General features: G+C 48.0%; 1 protein-coding gene across 2 annotated transcripts in view; it reads right to left on the bottom strand.

Moving 5' to 3' along the window:
- COL27A1 (collagen type XXVII alpha 1 chain) overlaps positions 1-27251 on the bottom strand; it is a 127851-nt gene that overhangs the window by 66299 nt on the left and 34301 nt on the right. For both annotated transcript variants that reach the window (XM_052668184.1, XM_052668185.1), the window contains exons 9-17: positions 23299-23343; positions 22410-22463; positions 20561-20605; positions 18827-18880; positions 17583-17627; positions 8660-8713; positions 4858-4902; positions 3078-3131; positions 2638-2682 (exon numbers count right to left, since the gene is read on the bottom strand). In XM_052668184.1, the coding sequence (XP_052524144.1) occupies positions 2638-2682; positions 3078-3131; positions 4858-4902; positions 8660-8713; positions 17583-17627; positions 18827-18880; positions 20561-20605; positions 22410-22463; positions 23299-23343 (441 nt within the window). The remainder of the gene's footprint in view (positions 1-2637; positions 2683-3077; positions 3132-4857; positions 4903-8659; positions 8714-17582; positions 17628-18826; positions 18881-20560; positions 20606-22409; positions 22464-23298; positions 23344-27251) is intronic.

Below are 27251 nucleotides of genomic sequence, written 5' to 3'. Positions count from 1 at the left end.
GCAGGAATATAATGGGAAAACGACCATCCCTTAGGAAGGAGGATGTGGGACACTCTGAAAACCCTGACCGCCCCTCAGGTGTGGGTGAGTCCAGGAATGGTGGTGTATGGAAGGCTTGAGGCCCCTCAGGGATGCCCTCATCTGCTTCAAGTTGCTAATTACAGATGGTTAATGACTGATGGCAGCATGGAGTGAGATCTGTTGATCTCCACCTCTGCTGATCATAGAATCACACAATCATTCAGGTTGGAAAAAACCTCCAAGATCCCCAAATCCAACCCCAACCCATCCCACCATGCCCACTGTCACATCCCTCAGTGCCACATCTCCACTAGAACACCTGCAGGACGGTGTGCCCACCACTCCCTGGGCAGCTGTACCAATGCATCACCACTCTCTGGAGAAGAATTGTTTGCTAATATCCAACCTGAACCTCCCTGCACAACATGACAACATCATCTCTCATATTATTGCTGTTACCTGGCAGAAGAGGCTGACCGTCACCCTTCTAGCTCTTCTTTTTATGCTTGAAGTCTAACTGCATTTACCAGCTTCCTGGTACCACGATGGAACAGAAAGTTGCTGTGCAATAGCTGGCTGTGACTTCTGACTAGTTAGCTAAATTCTACTTGGTACTTGCACCTTGAACGTCCAACAGGGAAGGGAACTGTTATTTGGGATGTACCCAGGCTATGAATGAGGATCTCTGCAGAGGCAGATTTGCAAACACTCATTGTCTGGAAATGTATCAAGAATGGCAGGAGGCAGACTTTCAGTCTGACAGACAGAGGGAATAAATACACGATGCAGGCAGGTTGTTTATGTTTCTGGTCAGAGCCGAAAGATAGCTCTGTCTGAAGATGATGATGGAGAGTTATAATGAAGTCAAAATCTAACAGGCAGAAAAATAATAGTAAGCAATTAGGGAAACCAGTCAAGATTTTGCAACCTAAAAATAACAGCGGCAAAAACCATCAGTGACAGAACTGCATTTAGACTGTGAGCCCCAGAAGGCAGAGATTTTCCCTTGCTACAGACTGAGCAACTGCAGCAAGAGCAGCTGCCATTTGCATTTCTCAGTGGTACCACAGCGTAAGCAATTAAAGCACAATGTAAACAAGCTCTAAGAGGGGATGAGTGTTTTTGCTCATAAAGGCCAAATCAGAATGAGAGAAAATAAAATGGCTTAAAGGCACAATTCACTAAAGAATCACGGGATTCAGTGAAAGCCAAGAAGGGAGACTGTCCTGTCCAAGGGAGACGCAATGGGAGAGGGAGCAAAAGACGGAGAGGAAAGCTTCCCATCACCCCAGAGGGGAACCTGCAAGACAGTACGGGGCTGTAGGGGGTGGTGGATAGTTCTGCTCTTGGGGCTGTCACGAGGATGTGAGAGATGCAAATTGTTTGTGTAACATCATAAGAAGAACTGGAGAAATAGCGGGGATAAACACAGTGGTCTGTGTGAAGTGATTGAGACTGCACTGGCCATGAAGGTTGATTTTGCTAAACGCTGACTTAAATGCTGTCCAGTTCTGATTACATTCAGCCATTTCTTCCAAGGAACAGACAGAAGAGATGAAGAGATTGTGGGCTTGGGAACTGGTGATGAGCCAAGAAAACAGCTCCAACATCTTAAACTTGTCCTAGAGAAGAAGACTTTCTCTTGCTCTCTCATTCCTCTCTACAAAAGTGAAAAGGCAGCACAGGAGAAATGGAACTGCAGACAGGAGCCCTGGCAAAGAGCTTCTGTAACGTAAGGAGAGTGGAAATAACTGGCTTGACACCACTTCCTCCATGTGCAGTTCTGGGCTGCTAAATCATTCTCTAAAAGCAAACATCTAATAAGAGAAAAAACGTCACACAGAAGGAGGAGAATACAATTAACGGTCATTGTGCATCGCCCTCCTAAGCAATCAGAGCCATGGCTGCACCTCCCACTCCTTTAGACCAAATAAATCCTGCAGCTGAATATCTGTAGGAGGATGGTTCTCATGACAATGAGACATTTACACACGCAGATTCATGCTGATTTAGCTCAAGCTGCGTGTTTTTGTGCCAGCAGCACTAAATCATTGCAATCAATGCCCCTCTCCTCTTCTCTTTTTCTAAAGTGATTTATATCAGTTTGGCATAAGGCAATTTCCTCTTGGCAGGAAGCAGTGGTGAGGTGAACCTCTCGGAGCAGGAGCAGAGATACTGAACACATCCTGGGGACCAGCGAGCTGTGCTGCTTTGTCATATCATGTTTCCCCCAAATGCATTAATGCAAACCCACTGTCAGTGCTGTTGGGCTTTCATCTTCCTCTCCATCCCATCACGTAACCAATATAAAAACATAAAAGCCCAGCAAAACACCAGGCGATCGTATGGCTACCAGCACTCCCACTGGGACAGAGAAGCTCCAAAGGGCTCAGCATAACTGATCTACTCTAGGGCTATGTGAAAAAGATGGGACAGATATCATAGACGGAAGAGAAATCAAAACTGCACTTTCATGAGAGGGGAAAGATGGAAGGGTGGGAGCAAAGAGAGCCAGAGAGGAGGCACTACCATGGTGCTGAATGAGAAACGGAAGCTGGAAAGGGGATTTCACATGCAAAATTAAAACACAGTGCAATAAGGGAGTATTCAGATCACCTTATCACCTTTCAGTCCATGTTCTCCAGGGTTTCCCATCAGCCCCTGAAAAAAAAGAAAGCCCAGAATGAGATTGAACCATAGCAAAGACTTGCTCAGGTCCACGTTCCCGGTGGTACTGGTTGCTCAGACCCTCAGCACTGGCCCAGCACAGCCCCATGCCTGGCTGCTCCCTAAGCATACTCCTATGAACCTTCTTCACATAGTTTGCTCTGGAGGCACACGGGGACAACACCCCTGGCATCCTCCAGTAACTTACAGCTACTGCAGACCATCAGCAGGATGTGGGTCCAGCAGTCTTGTGCCTGGGTGAGGAGACAAGCACTACTGCTGCCCATCCTCTCCCTCAGGATGGTCACTGCCACCCAAGGAAGGAACAAAATGATCTTCAGTGCTGCCAGGGAGGGACAAGAGCTCCCACGGCACCGCTATTCTCTCACCTTTAAGCCCTTTGGTCCTGGATAACCAATAGGTCCAACAGACCCCATGTCACCCTAGTGAGAGAAAGAAAACGACCAAAGACATTAGGTTCAAAGCCAACGGGTTCAAATACCTCTCCCATCCAGTCCCTCGGTATCCCTCAATTCTTCCTGATTTCTGAATTTATTTTCTTTTCCACTGTTTGAAAAATTAGAGTATTGGACAAGGCTGCCCTAGCAGCATGGCCATTCTGCTGCAAACAGACAGCACAGCATCATATATTGCGACCTGCAGAAGAAACTACAGCCCTGGAGGACCCTGGAGTTCACAGTGCCTGTGTGTACCTGCATGCACACGTATAAAGGAAAGCCTTCAGTGGCCGACATTTAAATGGGCTTTGATTGCCCTCAGCCCATGAAGGGAGGCAGTGATATGCATGGCCACGTGTCAATAAACAGGGCTGGCTCTGGCCAGCCGTCAGGGCCCCAACAGATGCCCTTTTCATGCATCCAAGCATAAAGGCTTCTTGTAGAAAGGCATTTACTTAAAGCTTTGCCCGCACAGCTAATTAGGGGAGCAAGAGGCTCTAGTTTTGCTTAATTCTGCTCTCCAGCCTCTTTCAAACAGTGAACCCAAACACCTGCAGCGTGTGGAGGGAACAGCCCTTCCCTGGGGTGCTCCTGCAGGGAGGAAAGAGGACGTTGAGCATGGGCCAGCCTGGAGCAAACACCCAACGCCTCTGCAAGCCCTACAGAAAGGTTGGGACAGGAGATCTGGGGAGAAGAATGTGGGGGGAAGGGCCCCATCTCCCAGCAGGATGGAGGGGGTCACCCTTAGATCAAAACTGCTGGAGCACCATATTTGAGGGACGTGGTCAGGGGGTATGGTGGTGATGGGCTGATGGTTGGATTTGGTGATCTTAGAGCTCTTTCCCAAGCTTAATGATTCTATGACGATAGGATTTTCTCTGCTTTTCCTGCGCTGAGTCTAGAATTCCTGGGTTGGGTGCTCTATGTCTATATGAATGCATCTGGGACCTTGCTTTCAGCTGGCTCCTGTAACTCAACTATGGAAAGGCATAAGGAGGGCTGTTTTCAACCTTCATGGCGAGTGAGCTTTTCATGGATGATCACAGAAAAGGAGCAATTCTGAAAGCTGTAGAGCTAACAGGACCTACCAGTTCTTGTGCAGGGAATGAAATATCTTAAAACAACTTATAGGCCCTAAATTTAAACTCCAACATGTTCAGCTGGACTTTCCCTAACCCCAGCACAGCTGCCAGCAATGAGCTGCCACCCTTGCTTATAGACATTTATTTCCTCCAGGGAAAAGATGGAATAAAGGATGGAATTTGGCTGTGCATGTGGTTACCTGGATTAGTATTGGGATGGTGGGAGCATGCATGACATTCCTGTGTACCCAGAGAGCAGACAGTTCCTGCTTGTGGTCTCCCCAGTGAGCAAGAACTGTGCTCCCTTAGGTTGCTGCTCACAGGGCCTTGCTTTGTAAAAGACAACAGATTCTGTTGTGGAATTAATACTGCATCTTTGAAGAAATACCCTGGTAAATGCTATTAAAGGGTGAGTTATCTAGCAATAAGTGCACAAACAGTAAATATTGACTCTGTTTCCTTTTTGCTTAGAGAGTATTTGCTCCTCTCCACCTCCCACCCTCCAGCCATCACACCTCCCCCACACACAGCCATCCCCTGCACAGGAAGGAGAAAATCTGTGTGCAGTTATGCACCCTGAAAGGGTTAAAGCCCTGAGAAGCCAGATCTCCATTTGTTTTTATACTTACAATGAGTCCAAGGACTCCAGGAGGACCTGGGGCTCCCAATTCTCCCTAAAAGGAAAGACAGACCAACACGGTTATGGACTCTTTGTAGACAAACAGAGGCTGAAAGGCAGCTCAGTGTTTCAAGGGCTTGAGGGCAGGGAAAACACCATCCCTCCCTCCTCCTTCTGTTCCCACCCCGTGCAACTCCTTCATCCAGCCAAAGTGATGGAGAGCATCCATCGCGCGGCTGCTTGGCCTCTCCAGACACTGGGCTGCTTGTTGCTCCACAGCTATTTGCAGCTGCAGTCCCCTCCTGGATGGATGAAAGCAGCACTTCACACACGGGGCAGGCAGGGGAGAGACTGGAGCTGCCCCAGGCAAGGGGGAGGCTCAGGAAGAGAGGGGTCAGCAAGGTGAGGATGGGATGGAAAGGCAAGCTGCTGCTCTGGAGTGGAAAAGGTGAGAGGTTGGGGGCGGTTAAAGAAGCGTAAAGCTTGTTGTAAAGGAAGAGCACAGATGAAAATTAAACTGGGCAGTTTGGGGAGAGAGTATGATGGCTTTTGTGCTGGCTGACGGGGCCTGGAAGCGCATTTTGCACATGGGGTAATGTGAGCTGCTCTGCACTGGGAGCACACAGGTAGGGCAGGGTGGGGAGCCAGCAGCCTCCTCTAACGCTGTCTCACCCAGCTGGGCTCAGAGCTCCCCATTTTGGGCACAGGCTGCTCTGACTTCACAGCTTCACCACAAACCCTTCTGTGCCAGCCTCCCAGGGGCAGGCAGGTGCCCAGGGTGCCAGTAAGTGCTGGTGGCATTCTGGGGGGAGTGCAGCAGAGAAACTGTGTCAGACCCACACCAAAGTAAGTTCCCAGGTACTTTAGCAATCCCTATGGGATCCTCAGCCAGTCCCTCGTCTCCCCTGCCACATTTCCAACACCCTGACAGCGGTTTGTTAGAGCAAGGCTCTGCCCTTGAACACCTCCATCTCCAGCAGTGCCTCTCCAAACAAGCGCATTGGAAATCCTAAACTTCCTGTTGGCTCAGACAGCCCTTCCCCTGCTCTGGATCACGCTGGCTACTCTGACAGAGCAGCTCAGTTTACAGTGCACATCTGGTGGAGTCCCCTTCAGTGCAGTAAGGCTCCCCTTTTAAGGGAAGCTTTGCCTATTCAGAGAATGAAAGAAAAGGGGACACAACGTGACTGACCGTGCTCAGCTTTCTTGTGCAAAGGGTTACGTGTTTATTTTATGGGAAGTGGAGTAAAGGACTGTTGGGCAAGCACACACAAAAAGCGTTTCATAATCTCAACCAGCCAAAAATTGCTTTTTTATGGCCAGTTCCTTTCCTGCATACTTGGGACATCTGTGGAGCAATTGTTCCTCACGGGTGGGATTTCTGTGTCCTCAGAGCTACTGTAATAAGGTCGGCTTTGAGCATTCAGTCACAAGCTGGTGCTGGCAGAAGAGGGAACATCCCCAGGGATGGCACAGGAGCTGTTCAGTTCCCCAGGAAGCTCTGCAGGCTCTGGAGATGGCTGGGATGAAGAGCATGTGGACGCTCAGCTCTTGGTCCCAAAAGGCACAGGTGGGACCGCCTCGATTTCTGACTTATCTCACATGGGTATTCCTCAAGAGAAAGGGTAAAAGTGGAAATGCACGGCCTCGTGCCTAATGCAAAAGGATTTCCTCTTGGAAGAGGAGGGGGTGGATTCCTCCGGGAACCCAGGCAGGACCAGATGTTATCTGAGCTGTTCCCTAGCCTGGGGAAGGGGGATTTACAGGTGTTCCCTTCCCAGTGGTCAGTCAGGACATGCTGAGTCCTGACTTGCAAGAGGAATCACGCTCCATCCTCCTTTGCAGCACATAAGTCTGGCACAGGGACAAGAGACAAGAAGATGAATCAACAGTCCACTTCTAATTCCTGTGAGTAAGAGACTAATTGGAGTGGCTAAAGTGCTCCGGGAACCGAGATCTGGAATGCGATGGCTCAACAGTTCTCAGCAAGCTGGTAGGAGGGGAACCACGTCCTGTGGCTGTGAGTCTTTGCTCTGTCTGGTGGTGATAGAAAGAAGGTGAGAGGCTGTCGGCTCTGCCATCCCCATGCAACAGCAGCAGCAGAATGGAGCAGCTTGGGACCCACGGCAGCCTGCCCACCATTCAGCTGCATACCCCACCTAGCAAACTCGGCATGTTTGTCTGTTCCACAAACAGACTTTCTGGCATTTTTCTGCGTCTGTGACTCCGCTTGTGACCCTGTGAACCTCCCTTTAAGTCAGCCCAAACAGTCTGTTTTCATTCTACGATCTCCAAGGCACATTAATATTTAAAGGCTGTTGATAAGATGAAAGAAGAGCGATCCTTCTGGATGAATTAACGGAAAGGACATTTGCTTCTCCCCGGTGCTCTGGGAACTGGCATTCAGCTAACTCTGAGCCCATATTCTGAATGGACTTAAGACTATTTGCAAATTTAAATGAAAACAAAACAAGTTATTTGGAAAAAAAAGGGACTCTTTCTGACCTCCCTGCTCTTCCTGGTGGGCTGGTTGGAAATAGCAATACAATCTAGAAAGTTTTCTGCTTTGGGACTACTGATTCCGCTCTGACCCATGGCTTATGCTGATTGAAGGATGGGAAAAGTCCTGCAGAAGCATTCCTTGGGAATCTAGTTCTTTCAGTTCACTGCAATTGTAACTCTTGTGCTAAATTCCCACAAAGGCTGTAGCATGGCTGAGCTTGGCTTGCCGGTTTGAGTTGCTTGGGAAAATAACTTTTGTCTGCATTCATGATGAATGGGAACTTAAAGACACATAAGGAGTGGGTTACCTCACACATTGAACACCATGAGTGATTATGTGTGAATAACCAAGACAGTATGAATTTACAACATGAATCAGAACTCCTCATCTGCTAATTGAAGAAGAACTGAGAAAGCCATTCAGAAAATTCAGATAGTTAATACATGTGGGAACTTATACAGTCCAGAAGAGCACGTTTTGTGAGCCGCGGAAAACACAGCACGCACTCAGCTATTTGGTATTAAGTGCTAAAAGAGCAAAGCAAAATAAATCTCATCAGCATCCAGCTGCTTAAACGGTCCTTGGGACCATCCTGACCCAGTTCCCAGGAGACACATCTCATTCTTAGAAAGTCAGCAGGGGTTAGATAGAGACTGGAGAGAGGTCAAGGACTCAGGGGCCTGGAGATTTCTCCCAGCACCATGCTGGGCCAGCTGAGATCCAGGCAGGGCAGCAGGAGCCCAGAGCACCAGGTCTGCTCCTCAGTCAGTGCACCCAGGCTCTGGAGCAGGCAATCTGGCACTTCTTGCACTACCACTGATGTCCACTACTGATGAGGAAAGGTACTGAGCTTGAAGCACTACGACAGTGCATACCTCTGTCTGTGGGCCCTGTCCTGATACGTTCACATAAAGCTCCATCCAGAGCTCGCTGGAACCAACAAAGTGATTCCTGTGGCTCTGTAATAAGAGCAACACCTTCCAGCCATGGCTTGCTCATCAGGAGCAACATCCCAACCTTTTCTCATCTAATTTTTCTTCTAGTCACATAGCATCTATTGAGACTGAGGCACAGGGAGGGCGATGGAACAAGGCAGAGCTGAACAGCACAGGATGAGCTGGCAGATACAGGATGCTGAGCTGAACACAGGAACTGGGAGCACGAGCAGGGCGTACCTTTGTTTTTCAGGAGGGACAACAAAATACCAGCAGCTGCCACCACATTGAATACCTTCTTTCAGCTCTAACTAGCATCACATGGCAAAGCATGCTGTCTACCACAATGGAAAGAGGAAAAGCTGTGAACTTACTGGGTTCCCGTCGATGCCTGGAGGTCCTCGTTCCCCAAAATCTCCAGGAAAACCCTGAGAAGAGGAGGAAAATATTAGTGTTACTGGTACCAGCTTAAGAACTGCTCCCCTTGCATTCAGTGCAGCACTTCAGTAGCCAGCAGATCAGAAGGAAGCCCAGGCCAACAGCCCCCTGGTCATACCCCACCCACAGCACACTCAGCGAGCTGCGCTGCAAGGCCAGGAGCTGCTTCCCTCCCCTCTCCTGGGGCCGATGAAGGGTAATGAAAAGTATCATTTACCAGGCTCAGCCATCAGCTGTGCATTAACCAGTGGGAGCCTGGGGAGGAAAAGTCAACAAGGAAACAGGAAGGCTTTTTGCTTGGCCATGCTGTGGAAAGCAGCCATTGCTGAGCTGCTGGGTCTGATGCGTTCACATCAGCCTTGCCTGTTCCTAACAGTGTCTGTCAGCCCTCAGCACGCTTCATACAGTAGGCAAGGCTTTGGCAGTGCCATGTGGAAAGTCAGTGTGTGCATAGGGGAGAAAGGTGAAAATCAGTGCTTCTGTTCTGGTTCACCCAAATCCTTCAATACGTCCCAACAAGGAAAATGCAGTCCTGAAGGTTATGCTGTATAGTTGACAAATGAAGTGTTAATCACACGTTTGCAAGACCAAACTCTGCATCTAAAGATTAAGAAATGTTCTACTGATAAACACAGTGCCTCCTTTAAAGTCGATCCTGAATCATTTATATTCTGGAAGAGTTCATAAACCTTGCTGCAATGACTGTCCTCCTCAAAAATGGACTGTCAGCCTGAATTATTTCCCACTGGTGGCAATCATTTTAACAGTGTCTCCTTCTCACAGGACAGATAAATGGCTTAATGCCTGTTGGATCCCATAATGCTTAATGGAGCTGATCAAAGATGCGTGGAGAATTCTCTCCTGTGCACCCACGACCTTGCAGCTTGCCAAAGGAACGAACACTTCCGAGCTCATGATGGTCCACACTCTGGAGCCACAAAGACCATGTTTACTACATGAAAAAAGTCACCTCTTACCAAAAGTCACCATCCTAACTTATTACACTATGCTGACTGTGGACATCAGGATGGAAAACTAACGACTATAGTCAGAGCCAGACCTCCGTTCACCTTTGGTGGCTCACAACTCCTGGCCAACACAACCCTGTAGGAAGATACCTGCTCACAACCCAGGTGAAATATGGGAGACCTGTTTAAGACAACTAAAATTTTGTTACTGGCTTCTGAGCCAGGATTTCACCTCTATACCACTTCCCTGTGGTAATCAGTACACCCTCATGAATGGATGCAAGCTATTGCTTATTTGCTTGGATTCCATAACTCTATTTTACGAGCATCACTGCGAATGGAAAAGTTGTCTACCTTTCCAGCTGGGCACTACATCCCTTAAGCCTGTGCACAAGCCAAGAAGCTGTGGTAAGCAGCCACTGCAACAGCCTTCTGCCACCTAGAGACAAAGATGTCAAATATAACAAGAAGGGGAGGGTTGGAAGAAGGTAAAATCTTCTTTAATAAAAAAGAGAGGAAAAATAACTCTGCTACATGCTGAATCAATCAGAATAGAAGAGATATATGCAAGGAAAACTCATTGCTCAAAAAAAAAAAAAAAAAGAGTGCCTTGTAAGGTTTTGCTGTTTACAGTCATACAGCTGGCCAAGGAAAATATGAGCAGGCACAGACTGATACTGTACTCACACTGCTGCAGACTGCAGTGCCAGCCTTCAGCAGTCCCTCATCCTTCTTTCTGCAAAGGGCACAGCTGGGCACAAAGGGACCCACTGATGCCATCGGGCCCTGGGGGTGCTGGGGTGTCCTGTATGGAGCCAAGGCCTTGTCCAGTTGGGAAGGTTTCACTTGTTGTAAGTGGAATTAAATTAATATGGCTACGGCTGCATAGTATTATCTAGTGAAATCCTTGCTTGATTAAGAAATTTGGGTTAAATCTCTTCCACAGTGATATTAGCATTGCACTCTTCTGTCAAAAAATACAAAAAATAAAAAAAAATAAAAAAATCCAGATAAGAAACTATTTAAATTCACATTTCCCACTAATCTTTTTTTACGTCTCAGTTTCTTGTTCTAACCTCACTGCTCAGAGACAAAGACATTTAAACAAGCAGATGATTCCTGTCTCCAAGGCAGAGCTGTGCACCCAGATGAGGCCACTTGGCCAACCCTGCCCAGTAGAGGTTCCACAACCAAACCCCTTCATGGTGCACTGTGGTCCCCATCGTGCAGCTCTGTTTTCTTCCCATCCTCGAGATGGAAAGTGGTGAAACTGGCACGAAATTGAGAACCTTTCTCATCCTGAGCCCGTAGGTCTCTGGGATGGTGCTCGGTCCCATGATATTTTTTGGCTCACAACATAAAATAAACCCAGAAGAGGAGACAATGGAAAAAGCAGCTTTAAACCCCGCACATCCTCACCCAGGCTTTGAGCTTGGCAGCACAAGGATTAGCATTTTAGCACATTAAATGAGACCAAGGCTGGTGACTGTGGCATGAAGGAGGATGTTTCAGCATCCCTACAGTCTCCAAAGGCTCAATCCGGGTTGTGAAAGCTATTATAGCACAGTTCTGGTCGCAGCAGGAGGCAATCAATCTGTTAAGCACCTAATGAAAAGAAAGCACTTTCTTTCCATGGGGTAAGCAGTAGCAGCTTAAACCACAATTACCGTTCCAGTGACCACAGTGTCCTAAATTCATTGGCTCTCACATGTCTGCAAAAGCTGTTTTTTCAACCCTCCTGCCTCAGCCTTGAGGACAGAGATGTTCCTCGGGAAAAAAAGCTGTGCTATTCAACCGAAACAAACAGCCTAGGAAGTACAAGAGGACTTTGTTATCCCCTTTGGTTCCGTCCTCCTCTTCCGTCGGAGAGCAGCTTTGTGCCCCCTCCCCTGAGCTCTGCCCCAACAGCCCCGAGCCCAACCTGGTTGGGAACACACGGGTCGGTGGGCTGTCTGCTGCAGGAGGTTTGGGAGGGATTACAGAGCCCATGCTCTCCCGACCTTCCCAAAGTTGAGTGCAGAGGGTTGGTTTTTTTTTGTTATTGTTTTTTTTTTAGGTACAGCATAATCCATTGTTTTCTCGAAAAATTGGGATAGCAAAGAATAACACCCTAGTGGAAAACATCCAGCTGTGCATCCTGAGCTGTGCATCCTGAGTGCTCCCCGGGATGCATGGAAAAAGTCAAGGACTGGGAAGGGACAGCAAAGGGCAGCAGAGCTGGAGGGAAACGCACGCCTAACAAGTTGTGCCGGCAGGGAGCCAGCTCCTCCGCAGTGGCTGCAGTCAGGTATGACAAAACTTTTGGCTCCATCTCTCAGCTGGGAAATACAGAAGGTAAAAAAATAAGAGAGAAGCCCAGCTGAGTGGATTTCACATTGTCTGAAGGAGAAATTCAATGAAAGAAGCAAGGTAGTTCTTGAAGCGGGGTTGGAGAAAAGCCATACGAGCAGAAGCAAAACCCAACAACCCTGTGCTTCCCTCTGTCCCAACCCCATGCAGTGGCTGCAGTTTGTCCTCACATTGCTGGAGAGGGAGCTGACACAAAGAGATGCAAGCTGGTTTATCCCAGATAAAACCAAGAAGTCTGAAGCTGAACCAGTAATTAAATCTACACTTTTGAGGTCTCATAGCTGTGCCTCAACTCCTGTTGAGGAGGACATCCTCTCCTACACCACCAGACAGACGCTGGAATCCTTTGCAGCAGGGGATAACATCCCCTTTTACCTCTCCTTTCCTTCTTCCTTTGCTTAAAACAAACAGAGCAGCCTGCCCTTGCTTGCTGTCGTCAGCCAGAGGGCTGCTCCAGGTCTGAACACATGGCTCCAGCTCTCATCCCTGCAAGCCACTGTCCCCAGGGAAGCAGGGCCAGGTGATGCTCTGAGTCCTTTGCTTCCCAAGGCCTTCTCAGGTGTGCGCCCGTGGGTGGGTGTGTTGTATGTGTACAACATCTGATTCAGTTTAGAACACTTTTCCTGATGGAGTAAGGGAGGCAGTCTGGCAGCTGCTGCTCCGAGGAATCCTGGCAGCTCTGCACGCCAATAGAATCCTTCTCCAAAAATAGGATTTTATTTTCCTGTTGGCTGAAGGTGAAACTGCTCAAACCAACCGGCTCTCCTGTCTTGTCTGCAGAAGGCTGCATCTGCCAATTGGCTCCATCCAGGTAAGTCTCAGCCCAGGAGCCTCCACAGGGATGGAGCGTGCAAGTCAAACAATTTAAACAACAACAACAAAGGTAATGGTGGGGAAGCAGGGCTGAGGGTGAGAGAAGGCATTCACTGGGAAAAAAAAAAAAGAAAAAGGAAAAAAAAAAAGAAAAAAAAAAGAGGGAGAATAAAATAAACAAACGGAGCTTATGTTGGCAGCATCCACCTCTGAGAGCGTTCTTGGTGGAGAACGCAGACGTGAGCCCCGCACCGGCGGGCACGAGGGCTGGCTCACACCCAGCAATGGTTCCTTGAGTGGCCCTGCAGGGATTCTGGCAAAGCCCCCATGCCCAGCCCACTCGCCAGCTTAATCCACGCAGCTGCACAGCCTTTGCCTTTTGCTCAGTCTGGAGCTGGGACTGCGGCAGCTTGCATCCCAGCAGAGAGGGGAGGCACCACCCACAGCTGGGGACGGGGCTGGTGGCCTTGCTACTTCACATCTCCATGTCACATCCTCTTTGGATTAAGATTTCATGGCAGTTTTAGAATAACTGCCCTTCAGTTCCACCTGAACGAGAGCCAGCGTCCACTGAAGCCCTTTCAGCCAAGCAGCACTGAGGTTAACTTGCAGCCCTCCACCCTCCCAACCTCCCAGCTCACTCCTTCACACACGTACGCGCTCTCTTCCCGCTTCTGTCGGGCTCTGATAGAGTGCAGATTACACAGAATCAATTACCTAATGCTCAAGTGCACTGAATCTGCCAACACTCCTAATTATTTACGGCCAAGATTTCCAAGTCTAGCAGCCTCCTATTTAAGAAAGTCAAGATCAAAATGCTTTCAGAGTCGAATGTGATAGTTGCATTAGTTTATCTTATTTCTAATGAAAAACACTTTTGGTCTTCGCACTGATTTATAAATGAACATTTCCCTAATGGAAGAAGGATGCTCTTGTGCTTAGGACATACTGATGTAATTCTTCACAAGCTTTCTGAATGATGATGGATGTTCTTGGAAACAAACAGCTGAACCTGACCTGGACAGTGGTTTGAGGAATCCTTTGTGGTCTGCAGAGCTCACCAAGCACTCTGGTGGCTCAGGTGCATCAGGCCTGAGCAGCTTAGCTATGGAAGAGCAGATATTTTCTGAGGATATATATACTGATCATAGTGACAAAACACACACGGCTGGAGCATTAGCAGCCCACGTGAGCTGTAGGTAAGAACTCTTAGGGTGTAATCCTAAGTCACGTTCTTACAAGGAAAGCCATACGGGCAGCCTTTCTGCACCCTTGGGAGCCCACTCAAGTGAAGTACAGCCTGGCAATTATTTGTTAAATAAGAGGTACTTGGAAATGCTGTCACCAGTTTCCCCAAGTCTCAGCTTGTATGCTTTCGCTTGGTTCTCTCCAAATGCAAGGAAGGACCTTAGCTGCGTCCAAAGCAGAGAAAAGACTGGAACAAGAAGAGAGGAGAGGCTTAAAGCCTCAGTCTCTGCACAGAGGAGCAAAATTTGTTTTCTCACTGATTTGGGTTATGCCAGTTTTTCTAGACACATGGCAAGACAGATCTCCCCCATTGTTTGCATGGACAACAGCTGTGGCTGTGTAGCTTGGCATTCACTGAGTTATCGCAGCCATATATCAAAAGGCTGGAGGAGGCTGTAAAGCGACACCTTCCCAAAGTCTGCCCTGCTTTTTGCTATTTCAGATGATGCAACAGTCTTTTCATTTCAGTAGGGAGTGCACGGGTACTGCATGCTCTTCTAACAACTCATCAGATGGAGAAAAAAGAGTATTTTAAGGATGAGTGTTCACTGGAGGCAGAAGTTAAGACATTAACGTCATAAGTCAAGATGGAAGAAGACAGCAGACATGAAAAATAGCCTGGCAAGAAGGCTCTGCTGCATTACAAGCTGAGAGCTGGCAAGGGGGACCTCGGCTGTGGTCAGCTCTTGGGAAGCGGATGCCAGATTAGGCAGCTTGCCACCATACTGATGCTCACAGCAAATCCTGAGGCCATGTCAGTGGCTGCCAGATCACTGCTCGCTCTCACAACCTCCATGCTGTGGCCAACAGGCAGAGAGAAGGGAGTTCTGGCATCACCTGTGCGCTGATCGCTGACACTCAACACCCACATGTCACTTCATAGATCCTCTTTGCACAGCACCTGCACGGTGGACCTGAGCACACAAGGAGGCTTCATGTGGTTGACTGAGGTCCAGGCGTGGGACCGGCAGCAGCAGCAAGTCATTAGGAGGAGAGAAAGAGACCACGGATGTCTTTGCTTAATTGTAAGCAAGCTTCAAACAAATCCAAGTATTACTAAGAATTTAATGGAACAAAACTTGCCTTCCTCTCTCTTTTAAAATAATACTGCTAAAAAATCACATTATAAGCTAAAAGCAGGGATGAGTGTTGATAGTCTATATATGAGAGAAAAGGACGACACACAAGCTCCATCCATAACAAAGGTGAACCAGAGGGAGCTCAAACCTCTTCCAAAACGTTTCCTGAAAGTTCTCCTGTAAGTCTCTCTCTCTAGCAGGACTTGAGACCTTCTGAATATATTATATTCTATTTGAGGCTTAATACAATCTGCACTGCAGCTATTTCTTGCCCAGGGGTCAGCGGTGCCCAGCTGCTGGAAGCACATCTGCCTCTAGTGCTGCAAGGAGAGCCGGGTGGGAGCTGGAGCTGCCTGCCTCTATGACAGATCCACGATGTCCCTCATAGTTCTGCACAACTTAAGTTCCCTGGAATGCTTTCAAAATCTGACTCATGTCCAGTTCGTCTATTTTAATCATTTGCTCTTACATCATTCCAGGAGGCCCACGGAGTCACATGCAAGTTCCCCCAGCCCCCTGCTCCTCTTAATCCGCTGCTGCCTCATACCAAGCAAAACTTGGTAGGGAAACGTATTTGATAACAGCTCCTTCCCTACTCCCAGAGCTTTAACCAGCCTTGGATGGTAGCTAATAAGGGCTTCCAAGAGCTCTCCATCGCAGTGACAGCACTGAAGCAGAACAGAGCCAGCAAACCTAGCAGAGAAATCACAACCGGCTCACTCACACTGCAGCCGGGCTGGGAGACAGCAAGGGCAGGAGATAAGTGCTGGAAAGGGAACCACGTCAGCTGCTTCCTCCTTTCCATTCTTCCAGTGATTTCCTGAGTACCTCTGGATGCCACAGAACCTCTTAGCTCACGCTTGGAAGTACAAATTGACAGCATCTCTCCATTCAAGGTTTCCTGCTAAACCTGATATCATGAAACAGGGATGGAGCCAAAACTCTCTGAGCAGAACACAGGCCCTCACTTCTCAAGATCCCAGCCCAAATGCCTCATTGGGTGAGAGATTCCCCACAGATCCCAGGGGATCACCAGACACAAGCTTTTCTTGCCTGGAAGACCATGAGCAGCAGCCAAACAACAGCTGGAAGGCTTTGAGCCTACAGCGTGCGCTGCACAGCGAGCAGAGAGCCTGTACCTAACGACAGTTGCTTTGTTTGTTTTACTCTGGTCAATGAGTCATCCTTACATTGCCTGGCTCGCTGCACTTATTCATCGCAGAGGCTTCTGGTACAATTTGTGGATTTAAAGCTGTAAGATTCGGTACAGATTTCCACCACTGCTGTCCCCCTTTCCAAAATCTGCTCCATCTCCCCCCATCCCAGCAGGAGGAGAGCTGCCAGCCCAGATGAATGTGGCACTGTCGAGCTGAGCTGTCTGCACAGCTTTCACTGCAGGAACACCAAGCAGTGGGTGTGGGATCCTAGAAAGCACGCACTTGCATGCAAGGAGGACAAGGGGAAAGTGATGGATTTTTCAGTGTGTGGGTGAGAGGACATTTTACAAGGAGCCTCTGAGTGCAATGATGTCAGGAGACCGAGAGGCACTTAGGCAAACACGAAGAACAAGGTGCAAAGGCAATGAGAGGCACCAGAGCACGCACACATCTGCTCTCTGCACTGCCTCCTGGAGAAACAGCTTGATGCAGTTTGGCAAAGGAAGCATGCAGGAGAGCGTGGAAGAAGGCTGAAATGGGAACAACTTTCCCTTCTGCCCTTTCCCTGTTTCCTCTGCTCATTTCTGTACTTTTCCCACCTACTACAGGCAGCACAAAACCCCTTCTATGCGTCTTTCAGCTCCCTCATATTCAGTCCTACCTGTGTCACCTCCCCCTCCTGGCCAAGCTCTCGGATTTGCCTGGACACAGCAAATACCTCCTTATCTCTTCTGTCATTGCTTTAATTCTGCTCCACCACCAAGGGCAGAAAAGTCTCTACACCAAAATGCACGGGCATTATACAAAGCGGGACAGCACAAAGGCTGAAGAGAACCACAATCAACAGAGGCAAATATGATGGGATGGGTGAGAGCATAAAAATTAAATGTAACAGAGCAACAAGGACCCGGGTGCTGCTGTCACAGCGGGGAATTAAAAAGCACATTTAAGGAAGAGGCTGTCTGGAGGGAAAGTATTGGAGAAGAGAATCTGAGCAGTGTAGGATCCAGGGGAGCATGGAGAGAGTGCAACAAAGAACAAAAGGGCAGAGCATGAAAGAAAGGAAGAGAGCAGCATTTGTATCTTCGGCTTTCTTCCTGCTCGAAAAAAGAGACATGGAAAGGTTTGTTTGATCTCCCCACTTAGTTCCCAGCAGAAGATATCAGGGGGCCCAGCCAGAAGCCAGATGTTTTGTTTTCAGTTTCATTCAGCAAAGTCTGCATAATAGACGAGGAAAAACTTTACCGGCCTACCCATCTTGCCCCTCTTCCCAGGAACTCCAGGGATCCCCTGCAAGGAAAACACAGAGAAAAAAAAGAATAATAGGTCTGGTTGAGAAAGCAAACAGTCAACCAACAATGTAAAACCAAACGAGAAGAGAAAGGGGAATGCAAAACAGGCTAATGACTGCGGCATTGTTCGGGAATCAAAATGTCAGCTACTTGCAGCGAGAGCAGAAGACAATTAACCTTCACCCACTAACTACGGCCCTCCCTGGAGATGCACGCAGGCAGCATCCACACCCAGGGCTACAGGCTGAAGCTTAATGCCTGCTGGAGCAGTCATTAAGCTACTGGGCTGGAACCGACTGAAGGCCACCGCCAAGGCACTCGCTGGAGAACTTCTGTTTATGTTTCTTATTTAGTTATACAAGCATTAAATCAGCGACTCTCGAGCACAGGGCAGTCCCCTCCCAGGCAGGCACACTCACTCCCACATGCTCCTGGGGCCTCTCTGGTTTTTGGAGCTTGCGTTTGAGGAGGAAAAAGTGAGAATGAAACAGTCTTCATCTTACAGTGCCCTTCCTTAGGAACTCATGCTGTGGGAAGAGGGAGTCCTTGGGTGGGTAGAGATGAGGCAGGTGGGAGTGCGTATGGGAGAAGAGCAAAACAGCAAGGGAGGTTCTGTGAAGCTGTGACCATGTAGGTTTGGAAAAGACACGGGGGGAGGAGTGGGAGGAAGGGAGGACACGTGGGGACAGCAGCCACAGGTACTTGCCCTTCCATGGGCTTGACTGCCCATCTTGATGCAACTGGAATGAAAGCCACCATCAGAAAACCCCAGCACTGCTCTTCCCAAGAGGCACACAGCTTCAGCTGGACACCCAAAATGCTGGGGTACAGTGGATGGGATGTTGCTCATGAGGGCACAGGGAATTCTCACTTATGTTCTCACCATTCCCAATTCAACTAACATGGACTTAGAAGGAGGAGGAGGGCAAGCTTGGAGTGGAGTGAAGGACAATACAGAAAAACTGCTCCCCAGTGCATAAGCATAGTCTGATGATCCTGCCTAAAGACTTGGTTTCCTGGAGCCAGGGTCATACAAGGAAAATAGTCTTCTTACAAGGGCAGAGACAGGCTGAAGAATGCATGTTCAAACATTAGGCATGCTTGCCTCCTTTCTCAGAAACAAAGGGTAGAGTTACAGCAGGCTCTGAAGAACTGTATTCATGCAGCACACCAAGGTTTTCTTCACAAAATACTCACTCGTTCTCCATCAGCCCCTGGGAGCCCAAATAATCCTGGAAGACCAATATATCCCTAAAGAAAAGAGGAAACAAGTAGTCAAATACGTTTCTCCATTAGCAGCATCTATCATCCCTGAACAGCAGAGCATCCTCCAGCGTTGGTCAATGGCAGCCGTGATGAAATAAACCTTGAGGCAAGTGTATATGCCCATGGACTGCATGGTGCTGGCTTCCACGATGTAGTCCAAGGGCACATACCCTCACACCAGGGATCATGAGGATTCCAGGGAGGAAGAGCCAGCAATAAGAGACCTTACCTGGGCTGGCTATGAGTGTACCTGAGGGAAACGGAGCTTGGTTCAAAGTTAGCAAGAGTGATAGCAAGAGTAAGCCATTCCTTTCACAGTCACCAGCGATTGCTGCATTTTCAAGCATGCAATGTTTCTGTCCAGCTTTGGGATCCTGCTCAGACAGGACGCACTGCATAAAATGCTACATTTCCTTTCCCTCTCAACAATTGAAGCCTTGTGTTTAATCCTCTTTGCTCAGCAGTTAGCACAAAGTTACCTTGTGTGCTGGTCCTTTGCAAAGGACCGTTTGTGCCAAACATGCAGAATCGAGAGGAAGCGAGTTTCAGCGGGGAGCCCCCTCTGTGGCACCTTGCTGTTACAAGAGCCAAATACTAACAGTGACTTTCTCTCATCTTTCTCTCTCCATCATCACTAAATCTCTTACGGCCAATCCCACCACATTCTTTCACTGGCCCATCACTCCCTTCGGGTCGTGCTTCCTTTGGGGATGACATCCCGCTGGGAAATACAACCGTATCAAAGGATGCTGATATCTTTGCCTCCTGAGCACCAAGACAAACCACCCGACTCCTGCTGGACTGCACTGTAGTGGGTGCACCAGGGAGAACAGTACAGAAGGGAGGTGAGCATGCTGTGCTCCCCCAGGCCTTCCTCCCTCCCTCCCCAGCTCAGCAATACAGCTAGCTAGAGGGTCAGCAGTTGTTTATGCTTTGCAGTTTTTCTAGTGATGAAATCCAGCTGGTTGAATTTATTGCCTATAGAGGAAGTATGACGTGTCAGGGAAGGAGAGGATTTTATTGGGTCAGAAGCTCGTTGTGAATTTATAATTGCGGGAAAAGACCAGAATTTGATTCATGGAAGTCATAATTGTTAAAGAAAGAGAACAAAATCTTTAGCAACAAGGGAGAACTCCCAGAAATTTTTTGACGAGCAAAATGGGGAGAACAGAAATACTAATATTTATATTTGCACATGAGTTAAAGACGCCGGCTTGCTCTTCTGCATGATGATATAAATCAGTCCCAAACTCGGGACTGTACCCAGAAGACTCCATATTCAGCATGATGGAAGACCGCTGAGCCACACTTATTGAAATTAAATTGGCATCAGGGAGCTGGGGCTTGCGGGAACTTCACACTGGGCTTCTGTAGGAATTTGGATCCTGTTCCTCCCTCTGCTGCACCATAAAGGGTAGTGACTTCACATCCTCAGCACTATCAGTGATCTTTGGTCTTGGTACGTTCAGAGCTTCATTTCAAGAATGTAACAGTGCCTCAATAAACAAGTAAGTTCCTTGAGGGCCTCTGTAAACAAGGTGTGGAGTCCAAATCCCCCAAATCCAACGACTTCAAAGAATTTGTCTCAGGATTAAAAAGTTAAGCGTAAAAGTTCTTAAGAAGCCCTTAGTAAAACCAAGCAAACACAAATCAAAGGCTGCTTACCCGACTGCCTTTTGGACCAGCTTCCCCTATGGGGCCAGGTAAGCCCTAGAACAGAAGGGAGAAAACAAAGATAAATGTGGACGGGCTTCCATTTGCTTAATAAGCACTGCCAAGTCCCCAGCACTGTCCCTGCGTGGCTCTGCTTCTGAGTCCAATGCTCATCAACAAAGGGGAAACGAGACAGAATGACACCAAAATCAATTCTCCTGCAGCTGGGGAGCTGTGGTTCTGCACACAGTGAGCCTTCCCTGGGGCTGAAGGAGCCCTGATGCAATGAGAAAGCCCTTCTGATTTCTACAGCCAACAGAGCTGTGTAGCAGTGCAGGTGCTGCATATCTCCAACCCTTTTGCAGCATCCACAGCTATGGAAAGAATTAAAAATACATTCCCCATTCCCCTTTCTGTCCCCTCAAAGTGCAGTGAAAAGGAAACCTATAAAAAGGCATAATGAATTTGCACGTTTATTGTCCTCCAGCAACTTTCCAGATCGATACTTCACCAGTTCCAAATGCTGCTGGGGCTTTTTTTTTGGAAGGAGGAATAGTAACGATTAAAAAAAAGCCAAGCCTGTATTTTCCTTAGCTGGCAGCACTGCAAGCTCAGCCTGGGATCTGAAAGTCATGTTGTGCTCTTTTCTGGCTCATGCACTGTTGCCAGTCAGAGGTTTCAGCCATCGGGGCGAAGCGAGCAGCTCTGCCAATGATGCACAAATCAGAGCAGAGCCAAACTCTCATCGCACAGCAGAGCCAGCACAGCTGACAGCAGTAACAAGTAGTAAAATCTCATTAAAGTAAACAGCCCTGATGCTGGATACACACAGCATTCAGATACGCTGGAAAAGAAAGCTCCTTTTTCTTTCTTTCTTTCTTTCTTTTTTTTTTTTTAAATAAAATAAAGAGTCGCTTTCTTGACCCAAACCACATCATAAGAAAGTGCTTTTGTCCCTCATATGTCAAGCGCAAATATTTCACCCGGCCTATCTGATGGGCAGCACACAGCTGTGAACTGCTAAGCAGCATTCATTAGCCTTGTATGTCCATGATGGGCTACGTGAGCCATCTCGTGCACGTTCACACCTAGCGTGCAAATCTCTGAGCGCCCTTCAGCACGCAGTCAGGTGCACACAACTCCCACCCTGCCCCACCACCCCTGCGTGCCGCCTACCATCAGCCTGATTTGGGATTTAGGGCAGATCACGCTGCTGACTGTGGGTGGAGGGCAGTGGTTCTCAGTCCCACACTCAGTGCATCGGGGTAAGAACTCGCATATGAGCTCTCTTAACATCAGGAAGAAAATAGAGGCTCTGACCCCGATCTATTTCCCTTCACACATTCCTCCAATCCTGAAGTTTTCTTAGAGCCTTTTTTCAATGGAAAACAAAGACTTGATTTTCTTTCATCTTTTTTTCTTGGCAGCTGCAAATGACTCACATATATTGATGGTCTGTGTATAACCTTATACAGATGAATATATACCCATACCAGCAAATGTGAGATTTCAATCAAACCTTTTCAATCAGCAGCTTTCTGCCCCAGGTTTCTAACTTGTTCATGTCATACATGCAAGGATTTGCCTAAAAGTGACGGGTCAGCAGCTTTCAGGCATGCTTTTCTGCTCTGCTATGTTTTAATTTCTGTTCTTTTTTCCTCCCATTCCTGTATCAGGCAGATTTTGCTACAGAGATTCAATTTGTATCCATCCTAACCACAACATCCTTTCTAACACGTGAGTGAGGGGTCATGGTATCACTGCACTGACTGTAGTGGGCCATGCATGCAGCAGTGCATGTGTTCACTGCCTGCACACCCACAGCCCTACTCTGTGCACAGCACGATGAGATTTACTGCACCTGCCTGCCAGGATAACCTTTGGCACCAGGGCTGCCGGCTGGTCCTCGTTCACCCTTTGGAAAGAAAAGAAAAAGAACAGGGTAAGGGGATGGCCACACACCTGGGGAGCATTTTAGCTGCTTTGAACTGGGGTGGAATGGATTAGATCTGTGATTTAGTCATAAAGCTGTGAAGTAAATCTATAGAGACAAAAATGTGAAAGGCAAGAGGTGGAATAAACGGACGGAGCAAAAAGCAAGCAAGAAAGCAAGGCAACATCATCCACACGTCCAGCACGTGTCGGTCTGTGCCCTTCTCCCTCCATCTGCAGTGAAAGCAGCAGATAGTCCGAAACAAGGAGGCTTAGAGAAGGTGTAAGGCTGCATCTATATCTGGCATATGGAACCGTTTTGCTGCTGGGGAAGCACTGCCAAAATTCTTCAGAACTAAACGGATTCATGTATAATATCCTTTAACATCATTGCTAACAGGGCCTGCTATTCATTGCCCTTTTTTTTTTTTTCCCCTGAACTGCAAACATCAGACCTAACCAAATAAAGGGGGGAAGGGGGAGTGGGGAATGGGCTCTGGGAGGGAATTACATGTTAGTACTTAATCCGATGCAGCTAGTAAACTCCAGCTGAAATTAATGTAAGAGAAGGAAGGGGGAGCAGGGTAAGCTGGTATTTTTTCCACCACACAGACCTAACATGGTTGAGCAATAAAAATTAGAAATTAAATTTAGAAACCCCAAGGCAGCCTCCTCCCACCGACATGCAGACTGATGTGCTGTGCCTCCCATGTGTGCACGGAGCTCCCTGCTCCCACTGATGTTGTACGGTACCCAAAGCAGTGACAGTCATCCCATCCCTGTCTGTAGGATCAGGGCTGGGAGCTGGGAAGACTCACCTGGTCTCCAGGGTGACCTGGTGGTCCAGGGTAGCCTTTGTATCCCTGTTGAAATAGGGTAGAAAAGATGAATAAGAAAAAAAAAGAATGGTTTTGGTCTGAAGTTCTCTTTGCAAGGAGGACTGATGTTCAGGGAAGAGGCAGTTCTTTGGGTTTGGAATGGGAGCACACCATCACAAGCTTTTACCATGCACTGCCCAAATCTTGCTGATGTTCTCAGGCTGTGCTGGAGGCTGCTCAGCAAGAACTTGCTCCATCCACAGCCAGAGGGCTGCAGCTACACTCAGGTTTGTAACCCACACTGTTCTCCTTAATCCTTAGGAAACCACAGGCTTATAGGGCAGAGGGTTTGGGCAGGTGCAGAGATGTTTGCTTTCAGAAAAGCCTGCATCTCAGCTGTAGATCTGAAGGCCGTGGTGAAAGCACTGATCATTTCTGTACCGTTTCACCCAGCCATCCTTGCTCCAAGCCCTACACATCACGGGTCTCTTGCATTTTGGAGAAAACCCTCACTTTTGTTTTAGAACTGGAAATGCCACAGGAAACACCAGCAAAACCATTTACTATCACAGGAAGCTTCAGTTTGGTTTCCAGCTCGAACTTGTCTCACTTCCAGCTTTTCTAATCTAATTATTATAAGGCGTGACAAGATCCAGAGCCCTTCCTTATGGAGCTACCTAAAATGGTGAGCAAGCTGCCTCTTAACTCGCTCTCTTCCAAATTGGGGTTCCTTTATGCAACTTGCTACCAGGCAGGTGTTGCAGGCTTCAAGTCACTCTCACAGGTCTTTCATAAATCTGCTTCGGTTTTTCTGTATTTTTTTTTAATGCAGAACAAAGGCAGCCTGTTCAGCTGCAGACTGATCAGCGTGTATTTGGAGTCCTCTTTCCCCAGGATTTACCTACAGTCTCTTTCCAAACACCAAGGAAATTCTGCACATGGCAGGCACATCAGGTTTTTTGCTCTTTCCCTGAATCTGTTGCTTCAGCTATTTAAAACTCGTCTCCATCAGGTGGAGTCAGAGCAGATGAAGAGATTACAGTAGGAGTGGTGAGGCACTGGGATAGGGTCAGAGAGGTGGGGGATGCCCCAGCTCCAGAGACACCCAAGGCCAGAGCTGGATGGGTGTCTGAGCACCTGGTGGGGCTGCTGGTGTCCCTGTTCACTGCAGGGAGTGGGACCAGATGGCTTCTAAAGGTCTCTTCCAACCCAAATTCTATGACTGCATTCAGTTACAGAGGTGATTAGCTGGGCTACTAGAGAGACTAAAACAAGGCAGAACATTAAACTTGAATCAAATGGAGAGAGAAAATCAACACAAAACAATCCTTGCACAAATACTACAGAAAAAAAAAAAGCCACCAGAACCAACAAACCCAAATGCTTTCACAGTGGGTGCAATTGCTCTTTGTTGCTCTCCCCATCCCAGCCTGGAGCATCCTGCACACACTGGGAGCTCCCTATGTCTGGAAGCTATGACCAGGTCTGGCTTGGTCAGCTCTTGGCCTCCTGTTTCCCTCACCAGACGAACCCAGGGCTGTTTCTGCTCCCAACTCCACACCTCTGCTTAACTGCTTTTTTATTCTTCCCCTGGGCTATTCTAGACCTGCAGCTTAAGCCTTTGCTGGCAGAGGTATGCAATGTTCTCAGCCATCCTGGCTACTACCCACTCCCCTTTGCATTCCTCCTCACTTGTTATTTCAGACATTTTGGCCTGGAAAAATGTCGATTCCCTTTTCACCCATTCTCCCCTGCTCGACCTCGCTGAGGATCACGGCCTCTCCTTCTGATGGAGCTGCACTCCCCCCAAGAAAGCACTGGTTAACCTGAGGACCATTGGGCCACGGGCTGTCCCTTCTCTGGACCTCCAAATGGCCTTTTCTCTGAGTGCTGTTTGCATGTTTTTGTCAGCAGCTCCTGGAGCAGGACCAGCAAGGTGGGATCTGCTGGAGATGGGAACCTGGCCCTTGAGATCCCACCTTGCTGATCTGCTCCCTGGCTCTGGTTTCCCTCACTCTGAGCATCCCCTGAGCTCATGTCAGCTCCAAGCACTGCACTGCTCTCTCTGCAATGGCAAGTGAATTGCACTCTAGTTAGGTACGTACTCTACTGCTGTTGCATCATATTAAATACACTCCTTACTATTTATAGTGCTCTGAATGTGTGGTTTTTTCACAGTATACTGCAGTTATTTTTGTCTCGGGTTAATTATAATGAGGAGAAAACAGAAAAGCTTGTATAAGCTGAAGTTGGCAGGAATGTGAAAGCATTTACCTGTTAATCCTCTTCAAATAGCACTAAAATGACAGGGCAGAGGGTATGAAAACAACAGCGTTTGCTCCTTTATCCAAACACTTCCTGATGATTACAGGGTGTTTGACACAAAGGACTGTGATTCAGAAAGGAAATTGCACTCCAGTGAAAGATGTGCTCATCTGTGATGATATTTATAATCCATGCTCTCCCAGCTATAAAGGGCCATCCTGCACTCCGATAGGAAATAAGGAGTGAAGAGGGCAGGGAATGAGATCTGCATGACAGGATGCGTTTGCAAGCACTGAGCACCTCCCAGCTCTGCCTTTAGTCCCCAGATGACTTCAGCAAAGCTTCTAAGAATCACAGGATCCTTACGGTCAGAAAAGACCTCTAAGACCACCAAGCCCAACCACCAGCCCATCATCCACCCCATTAGCCATACCCTCTCTCTCCCTGCTGCTGTCCCACACAGTCTGGTGCTTTGCTGCAGCCATGGGCTCTATGCAGCCCTTGTGGCCGATGGCAACAATGCAGCATGATGCTGAGATGCATCTGCGTGGCAGATCAAACTCTCCAGCCCTACAAGGAGCAAAAGGTTTGCATCCAGAAGGCCGGCTCCGCGCTGCAAGTCCCATTGCCCAAAACCATCTGCCGCTTGGTTGTGACTCCAGCTCATCCTACTGAGAAATGTATTTTATGTAGTGAGAAAAGTGTTTTCTTTCTTCTGCCTCTTTGAAAGTTTCTACAGAGAGTTTTCAGATCAAAGCCCTCAGAACTGCCCTTCCATGCAGTGAGCGGGAGGGCCGTCCATTTCCAAGGCGTTCCTGCTTGCTGGTAGCCAAGTTGTGTTGCCTATTTTCAGCCAAACACCAGCATATTTTCACTGGGAGGATGCCAGCAGGGAATCCAGATAAAAAAAGATTTTTTCCAAACATTTCTCCAACAGCTGTAATTTTTTTCTTAATGCAGGATGCTAATAAAAGCCAGGTTACACCAAAACCACTGCCAGGCTAGAGCTACTGGGAGGTGTTTTTTTAAGCTGCACCAAAGGAAAAAATTCAGCATCCAACTTGCTCGTTACAGAGAGAAACAGAAGCATATCCCTGCCTCTGCCCTGTCCTGGGGGAGCCAAAATCAAATGTGAAGGCCATGTGCTAGACTCAGGAATGTTGGTTCAATCTCCTATTCCGTCTCCACTTTTTCCCACCATGGGACCTTGCTCTCCTGACATTGTTTTGCTGATTGCAACCACAAGGTTTTGCTTTATGAGCTGTTATATCAGGAAAATGATACTCTTTGCACTGCGTTCGTTAGAGTTTGTGACTGCAAAAGAACGCTAATTAATCCCCATACTGCTCCTAGCTCCACACAGCACTCAAAGCACAAGAGAGAAGAAAACAAACAACCCTAGCTTCTACTTCTTGCAATTTCATCCCAGTATAAAGCATACAGTGAGCATGGAGAGGGAAGGTTTCTTTCAGCCTTCTACACATCTTCTTCCTCTCCCCAGAGTCTTAATGCATACACGAGTGGGTGTTTGTATGCAGCTAATTGGGCTATGGAACAGCAGCACAACTTCAACGGTTCATTTACCAATGGAGTACCCATTTACTGATGGAGTACTTGAACCAAGATGCTGGTTTTAACCATTCAGCTTTGCTATGTCAGTATCGGCTCCCTGGGGAGGGCAGTCACAT

This window comes from Tympanuchus pallidicinctus, unplaced genomic scaffold, assembly GCF_026119805.1.
Source record: "Tympanuchus pallidicinctus isolate F22 unplaced genomic scaffold, pur_lepc_1.0 scaffold8, whole genome shotgun sequence".
Taxonomy (NCBI): Eukaryota; Metazoa; Chordata; class Aves; order Galliformes; family Phasianidae; genus Tympanuchus; species Tympanuchus pallidicinctus.
Note: the sequence above shows the minus strand (reverse complement) of the source record. Positions and strands in the feature narration are given on the sequence as shown.